This window comes from Camelus dromedarius, chromosome 8 (assembly GCF_036321535.1).
Source record: "Camelus dromedarius isolate mCamDro1 chromosome 8, mCamDro1.pat, whole genome shotgun sequence".
In the NCBI taxonomy this organism is placed as follows: Eukaryota; Metazoa; Chordata; class Mammalia; order Artiodactyla; family Camelidae; genus Camelus; species Camelus dromedarius.
In genome coordinates, this window is record NC_087443.1 from 19,521,371 (window position 1) to 19,530,219 (window position 8,849).

At 51.8% G+C, this 8,849-nt stretch overlaps 1 protein-coding gene across 1 annotated transcript in view; it reads left to right on the forward strand.

The window, feature by feature from the left end:
* The window catches only part of DRGX (dorsal root ganglia homeobox), a 31,107-nt gene extending 23,499 nt beyond the window's left edge, over positions 1–7,608 (forward strand). The window contains exon 6 of the mRNA XM_010985314.3: positions 7,343–7,608. Within this exon, the coding sequence (XP_010983616.1) occupies positions 7,343–7,608 (266 nt within the window). The remainder of the gene's footprint in view (positions 1–7,342) is intronic.
* The last annotated feature ends 1,241 nt before the right edge of the window (positions 7,609–8,849 follow it).

The following is an 8,849-nucleotide window of genomic DNA, read 5'->3' on the forward strand; positions in this document are numbered from 1 at the left end:
ATGCTCTTGCTACTGTGATATCCTGGAGAGATCAAGAGTTCGTTCTAAAAGGATCCATTTGTAGAAATCATTGTGTGCGTGTGTGTGTGTGTGTGTGTTAAAAGATGGTTGTGAGAGTTAGGGGAGATGCGGGTTGTTGGACAATTTAAGTTAGATTGAAATCAATTGAAATTCTGAAAACCTGTTAAAGTTGGAAGGGGAACTCTGCTTTGTAATTCACGTCTCATTCTAAAACCAGTCCTTTTCTCATTGAAAGGGATTCAGAAACTTGTCTTGTCCAATAGCCCATATGATGCACAAAGATTCTATACAACATCCAGTCCAGGGGACTTGGAAATCCACCATCCTCTGGAGAGAGCCCTCTGCATGTGCATAGCATTCTGAGGGTGAAGAAAGGAAAGCCCCTCTTTCTCTCTCACTCCACCATGGCTTCTATTCCACCTGCACCCAGAGAGAGGCAGTTACCTCAGATCCACTGTCTTGGGATCAGCTCAACTCAATTGCCCCAGTTCTTTCACTTTTTCACTCTTCTCTCCTTCCTTCCCTCTCCCCTTGCTCTCTCTGGTCTGATGATCTGACCAGGATTTTACCCTCCCTTTTTCTACAGGTTCTGCCTCTGTTAAGGCAACCCACTACCATACGGCGTCACAGTGAACTTACTTATTACGACTTACTGAAGTCATATTGATACATGTTCTACTGCTGAGACACATCCCCATCTGTACAATTGGATCCTTGGGTGCTGATTATACACTTTACCTGTTTCCCTGAAAAATACTGTCCAATTAGGTTTGTCTCCTGGTTTGCTTTCGATCTTGTCTGCTGTCCAGATGGCCAATCTCAGCCTTGTCTGTACCTGCCTTCTGGATCTCATCTGTGTTCTCCTCCAGGGAAGGGCAAGACAGAGAGAAGGGGACTCCCCCAGTGGTTCATTTTTTCAGCATTTCTCGATGTGGCTGTTCAGACGTTATGAGTATCGCCCTGCTTTGATGGGCACTTGGAGTGTAGATGAGGGAAGAGGGTGATGTCTGTGAGGGGCTTAATGCCAAAGACTTTTGTTGGGCTGGGTCTATCTCGCAGGGTCTGCCCTCTGCTGTGGAAATGACCACCCCACGGGCACGGTTCAGTCACAGGACCGAGGCAGGGCTCAAGGGAGTGTGCAAACCACGTGATGCTTCCTCAGCCAAAGACCTGCAGGTCAGGTGGGTCGAGGGTGCCACCCTCGAATGTGAGTGGGTGTGCAGTGGGTGAGTGTGGGTGGCCTCAGGCACTTTGGAAGTCCAAACCCGCTGAAGAAACCATAAAGGAATCCCAGCCTCGGCTTGTCCTCATCTGCCCGATGACGTTCACCTGAACTATCTTTTGGCTCTTACAGTTTTTTACCTCTGATGCATTTTATTTTATTTTATTGAAGTACAGTCAGTTTACAATGTTGTGTCAATTTCTGGTGTATAGCATACTGTTTTAGATATATATATATCATACATACATTCCTTTTCATATTCTTTTTCATTACAAGTTACTACAAGATACTGAATACAGTTCCCTGTGCAATACAGTAGAAACTTGTTGCTTATCTATTGTATATATAGTAGTTAGTATCTGCAAATCTCACACTCCCAGTTTATCCCTTCCCACCCCCTTTCTGCCTTGGTATTATAGTTTTGTTTTTAAGAATATATTTTATTTGTAATTTTGGTAAAACACACATATGATAAAATTTACTCTCTTAACCATGTCGAAGTGTATAGCTCCAAGTGTTAAATACATTCCCACTGCTGTGCAACCATCACCACCATCCGTCACCAGGACTCTGTCATGGTCCCATCATCCCAAACTGAACCTCTGTCCCCACTAAACCTTAACTCCTCATTCTCCTCCCTTCAGCCCTGGCAGCCACCATCCTACTTTCTGTCTCTCTGAATTTGACTCTGGGCACCTCCTACAAACAGATTCAGACAGAATTTGTCTTTTTCTGACTGGCTTAGTCCACTTGGCGGAATGTGCTTGAGGTTCATGCATGTTGTAGCCCGAGTCGGAATTTCCTTCCTTTTTAGGGCCGAACAAATACTCCATTGTATGCACAGCCCTTAGAGTTTTTCACCAGTGTCTCCCAGAGTCGTTGGCTTCGTCTGGTCCTTAGTTTCCCCGCATCCAGTGAGGGGGGTGAACTAGGTTGTTGCAGAAAAATGTGTTACAGCTCGGTGCTACAGCTCAGTTGTGACAGCAACCTGGATCTGGGCGAGAGACCAAGCAGCACTCAGAGACTTGGAGAACTCAGATTTATTACAACAGCAGGCCCAGAAGAGTTCACACTCTAAACTGCGACTGTAGGTTTACACAGGTTTTTATAGGCTGCCAGTTTATACTTTGCAACATCATTTGCAAATAAGGTATAACAAAAGTTGACTAATTAGGAACAAGCTTTGTAGAAATGGACCAATCAGGAGGGAAAGAAATAACCAATCAGGAGTGGGGGAAATGGACCAATCAGGAGTGACAGAAATAACCAATCAGGAGTGAGCTCCATGCAAATGAAGTACTACAAATGGACCGATCAGGAGTTAGCTCAAGGAACCAATAGAATTTTATGGGTAAGTTCCACTTTCCTAGAAGTAAGCTGTTTCAGAGGCAAAGAGTGAGATAACGCCACCAGGACAGGGAACTGGATGGTGCTGGCAGGAGAGTAGTGGCCCTGCCTGGGGATCCTGCTGGTCTTTTTTATGGGACTTCCCACTTCAGGTGAGCTGTGCCTCAGTTCCCTGGGTTAACTTCTTTCTTTGATCTCTGAATCTGGGATTTGCAGACTGGGAATGTGGTTACCAGTGGCTTTTGTGGGGCCTTGCCTGTTGCAGGTGTGACCTCGCAGGTGTGGGCTGTGGGTCCAGGAGGCTCTGTCTTGTCCAAGGGGTACTTCTTCATCCTGAAGGTGATGTGGTCATCAGCAAGTCACAGACTAGTTAACACCCCCTTTGATGCCTATGTCAGAGCAAGGCCTTGCTGAGGACAAGAATCGGCCTGAGATATGGTGTTAAGCTCGCTCCTCTCGGGCTGGCCTGACGTGGGGTTGGCTGCCCAGGTCTGAGTCTAGGGACCACGGTCACTCTGGGTCCTCCACAACCTACAGTCAAGCTCCCCTTGGACCCCCAGCCCCTCGAAACCTCTCTTCCTATGTGCTGGGGGTGAGGGGTTCTAATTTCAGTCTCCCTCCCTTTTTTTTTTTTAACATTCATTTAAAATTAAAGCGATGTTTCTGAGTTGAGAAGAAATTCACAGGTGCTGGAGAAAAGTGAGAAAAATTCTAAGGAGACACAGAGGAAAATTTTCAATATTCCACCTGCTCAGGTTTCACTGTTCTCCGTATTCTGTTCTCTTCACACGTGTGCCCCCTCCGGGAAGCAGACCTGGTAGGGAGGATGGCCTCCCTCGTAGGGTGGGTCCTAGGCCTCGGGATGGCTCCCAGGGCTCAGGGCACAGGCACAATTCCCAGCAAAGACCGCAGCTTCCTGCGGGGCTGAGACTGGTGTCAGCGTGTGGCTGTGGCTGTGTCTCTGTGAGAGCTGCTGGGAGAGGTGGGGACCATCAGGACTCGGGGTTTGAGCCCATGTAACTTTTTGTTTGTTTCCTACTGTGGCTGGAAACATCACCAGGCTGTAGCTGGCCAGGGGTGCGGGGCTGTGGACCGGGCTCTCAGGAGTCCTTCTGTAAACTGGGCACTTGGGACTCCTTTCACACTCATCTTGGTAGCTGCTGCCTGCTCTGTCTGCCCCTCCATCAACGTTGAGGCAGGAAGTGACGGCTGAATTTTAACCTCCTATTACACTGGAGGGAAAAAGTCCACTAGAAGGTTCTGGTCCCACTTCTGCAATAAACTGTGCAAACTTGGGCTGTTACTCCCGGAGCCTCGTTTCCTTACCTGGAATGTGGGGCTGAGTGATGCCCACCCCTCAGGGTGGCCAGAATGGTGACGAGAGGTGACAGTGGGTGCTGGTAAAGCTGGGCTTCCTTTTCTCTCCGAGCAGGCTTGGAAAGGAAGAGAAAGATGCCCAATGTGCTTGACAGGAGAGAAGGGAGCCTGGCCCTGGGAACCGAGGGTGGAGTCGCCCCAGCTGCTGGCATCGCTGATGCCACGGAGGCTGCCTCCTGAAGGCCGAGCCTCCGAGTGGGCGCCGTGCTGCCTCCTTCCTTCCAGCCACAGATATTTCCCAAGGGCCTGGCTCCATCGGGGGACTGTGCTAGGGGTTGGGGACAGAGTAGTGGACAAGGCAGAAAGATACTTGCCCCCTTGGAGATGTGAAGGAGCAGACAGATGGCAAACCAGTCACGAACCATTAAAGCTCCACCCACTGCCTGTGACTAGGGCCGTGAAGAAGTGAGCACAGTGCTGGGATGGGGCATGACCGGGGAGGCTGCCTTGAATGGGGAGTCCCACAGGGCTCCATGAGTGATGGTCCAATGGAGCCCTAAAGAGAGAGAGGGAGCCCCATGCCGGAGGGAGGGCATCTTCACTCTTAGGGGGAGCCCGGTGAAGTGCCCGAGGGATGATCGGGGGAGGAATGTGTCCTCTTTTGAGACAGAGGGACACAGTGGTTAAGGAGCTGGCCCCCTGCCTGGCACGAGGTCCAGCTCTGCCACTTACTATTTAACCTCAGTCTCCTCGTCTGCAAAAGGGGATAATATTAAAGGTGAATTCCTAGAATTGTTCCAAAGCTGAGATGCATGAAGGCATGATGCATATGCACCGTGTGCTTGGTCCATACGAGTGTTTGCTGTAGTTAGTACGGCTCCTGTGCACAGCTTCGCTGTGACGGTGGTCCGAGCATTTGAAAGGAGGCCTGGGCAGCACATGAGAAGGAGGAGAGGGTGGTGGAGGCCCCTGCACACAAGGGCTTGAAGGCCACAGGGAGGAATTTGGTTTCATTCAACAGATAGGGGTTTTGATCCCCAAATACTCCTGATTTGCAATACTGCTTCTTCCAAAGCTGGCGAGCGCGGGCAGGAGAGCCGAAGGGTGGGCGGAGCATGGAGGGGCTGGCTTTGCTGCCCCCTCCCAGGTCTCAGGCCTCAGGAACAGGCACTGACTCCCAGCTGTCCTTGGCAGGGCCGCGGTGCACCATCTCCCGCTCCCCTGGTGGGATCGGGCTCTGGAGCTGGCCTAGGCTAGCTGGGGGCAGAGACTGTGGGGTGCACGTCTCCCACAGGCATCACATGTAAGGGGTGGGGGGGGCACCATCTGACCTGTCCAGAGGGGTGGGAAGTCTCTCAAGTTGTGTCATGCCAGCGGCTGAATCCACCCACCCGGTCTGGGCACAGGTCTGTGTGACTCCCGCCTCCACACCTGCCCATGTGGTGGTGGCCGCACTGCTCAACTCCCCAGACTCTCCATAGCCCCTACATGCATGCATATGCAAACACACATACACAAACACAAACACACTCACACACACCCCTCTCTGTCGTCATCTTGGAAATGACACCTCTGTTCATTCATTTGGGTGCTCAGGCCCAAACCTGGGTGTCGCCTGTGAATCCTTCTTTTCCATCACCCTCCACTGTGGTCCACGAGCAATTCGCGCAGGCTCTCACCTTCAGCATCAACCCAGAATTTGGCCACTTCTCATCGCCTCCCCTCCAGCCACCTTGGGCCGAGCTGCGTCCGCTGGGACTGCGTTATCACAGTAGCCTCCTCCTCTTCTCCTCCATGCAGTTAAGCTTGAGATGCTTTCTACTCAGACCCACTGAGGCTTCCCCTCACTGTGTCCTGCCTGACCCTGGTGGCCCCGGACCCATCTGCTGCCTTCTCCCCTGCAGTCTTTGCCTCTGGTCACTCTGAATACCCTGCTGCTCCCTCAGCAGGTGACTTCTGTCCCCACCTCGGTGCCCATGCACTGGTCTGCTTTCTCCCTAGCTGTCATGCTCTCTCCTGGACAGTCACATGCCTGTTTCTTGACATTTTGCTGAGGTCTCTGCCAAGCATCATGCTCCATTCCTTTAAAAAAAATTATTTATTTCAATGGAGGTACTGGGGATTGAAGCCAGGACCTCGTGCGTGCTAAGCATGTGCTCTTCCACTGAGCTATACCCTCTCCCCTGCCATTCACTTTTTTACTAGAATTTACCACTGCCTGTCTTTGCGTCAGGGATCGACGGGCTACTGTGTGCCTCTCCATTGGAACTGGGCTCCGTGAGGCCAGGGTCTTCCTGCCTTATTCCTGCTGTGTGGTCACTAGGGCCAAGAACAGTGCCGGGTGCTCATGGGATAATCACTGAATAAATGCGCAGTTGAGGATGACCTGGGAGGAGGGAGGTTTCTCAAACCCGGCACAGCAGAGGGCCCTCCTGGCCTTGTTCCTGGAGTGGTTCCTGCAGCACTGGCTGGCGGGCAGGGGGCCAGGCAATTGTTCTTAAGCCCCATTCCACACATTGGACCTGTGCTGAGTGCTTTCCACACTGATTCCTTCAGAGGGTCTCAAACCTTAGTTCATGGTGCCCGGAGGTTCTCTGAAACCTCAATTAATGTCTTGGGACTCTTGGGCCATGGCCTACTGGCTCGGTTCATTAAATGGTTAAGTTTAAGCAACTCAGTATGTGTTTATGTCCCGTGAACTTAGTAGCCATTTGAAAGATAATAGTTAGAAATTAAAAGAAAAATGGTATTTTTCTTTTACTGTTAAATAGCTTCCAGTACTTTCTAATGGGATGCGTACCCAGTGGGCTCTGCCAGGCTTGTCTGAACTTGGAATCAGGTTGGATGCCACCACCCTTCATTTTCGGTTCCACGTAGATATTCGTGTGATGCTTGTAAAATCCAGCTGCCCAAAAATATGACATCCTTGAAAAAAGTGCTGTGAGATCTCAGGCTGAAGCTGTGAACTGCCTCGACCAGCACCTGCATGTGGTCAGACAGATGTGGTTGGCCTCCCCTTGCCTTTGAAAATTTAAAATACTCCTGCAGGGCCCCTGGGAGTTCGTAGACGTGCTTTGGCACATGGTTTGGGGAGGCTGGGATTATGTCATTGGATCCTCATAATGATCCTGTGAGGATTATATCTAATATATTTCCATTTTACATAAGGAGAAGCCAAGGCTCAGAGAGGCCAAGATATTAGCGTAAGGTCACACAGCATTTTGGTGAGGGAACCAAAACTGATGAGTTCTGATATTCTGGTAATCGTTTGGACTATCAACTGGATCTCTTGAGTTGTGCATCTTCAGGGTCCTGAGCACCTCTCCCCTTAGTGTTTGGAACCAAACAGAATCAATCATCCTCTGGCCTCCACCCCAAGTCCATGAGACCGAAATGTGGACAGTGATGGCAGCCTGTTGTTTCTCCTCCTTCCAGGGGGCCCACTGTGCTCTTGCTGCGTCCCAGACCACATGGGGCTCTCCTTCCTCCCCACCTACGGCTGCCAGAGTAACCGCACGGCCAGCGTGGCTGCCCTGCGTATGAAGGCCCGCGAGCACTCGGAGGCCGTCCTGCAGTCGGCCAACCTCCTGCCTTCGGCCAGCAGCAGCCCCAGCCCCGCGGCCAAGCCGGCGCCTCCGGATGGCAGCCAGGACAAGACCCCTCCCAGCAAGGAACAGAGCGAGGGTGAAAAGAGTGTATGAGGGTCCCGAGTGCCCAAGCCTGCCGTGACCTCCCCTCCCTGCTTCTCCCAGCCTCCACCCCCATGGAATACTCTCCGAAGAGTGAGAAGCCTGCTGCCCAGAGCCTCTGCGTGGACTCAGGAGAGGAAGTGAGACCCACAGCTCCCCTGGCGTCTGGAGAGTGCCTCTTGAGTCCCAGTGGTACTTGTGAGTACCAGAGTCTGCCCTGGGATGAGACCCCTGGGGTTTCCATCTTGGCCCAGGAGTCTAGAGGGAAGGAACGTTCCTCACCCCATCACCTTCCTCTCTCTCTTCCTGGGTCACCACTGAAGGTCTTGTCAACCCAAAGAACCATGGCATTGGTCATCTTTGAGAGACCCCCCTGGGCTAAGTCTCATGCTCTGAGAGGGAACTGTCCCCCTTACGTTAAGAACCAGGACACTGGTGTGATCCCAACCAAGTCTGTTGCCTCCACCAAGACTAGTAGCAACACCCTCCTTTCTTTTGCTGGAGGTTACTGGTCGTGGGCTTGGTTAGGTGAGAAGGTGCGAAGACGTCGAGGTGGGAGGGGCTGGCAGGACACAGCCTGTCCCGGTGGGTACATGGTGGCTCTGCCCTGAGCAGTTCCCACTGGGCACTTCCAGCCAGAGAGGCCGGACTGATCAGACAGGCGGTCAGCTCCGAGAACGGGGGCCACCATCTCGACACTGCAGGCATGGAGTGAGTGCGGTCCCCACAACGGCAGCGCCCACCTGCAGGCCCTGTCTCTGGACCAGACCTCCAAGTTGGTGGGATGCTGACCAACTAGAAAGCCGTGCTCTGGTCCAAGGGATGCTGAGAGCCCCCGGAGGAGGAAGACACCCCCCAGAAACGTCTCTGAAATAAGCGTGCATCTGGATGAACTACCTGTCCTCAGGTCCCTGGCACATGGAGGGGGCCTTCTAGTAGTGGTTTTTGTTTTTTTTTTTTTTAATTAACAGAAGGCAAAAGAGAAGTAGGAACTGAGACGGCAATGGCATATACGCAGATATGGAGCTTGGGGAAGAGGGCTTCCTTGTGATGGAAAGAGACTTAATTCCAAAGGGCCAAATTTCATAGAGGCGTCAGTGTTTGTTGAGTGAGTCCATTTTCTCTCATGTGGATGGTGAACTTGAAGAGATCCAAGGGGAAACGTGCAATAGATGAACTCAGTCACTCCCTGGCAGGGGGGTGTGGTCCCGGAAAGGCTGCAGGCTTGGCTCGCTGGCTGATGGTGTTTCCAT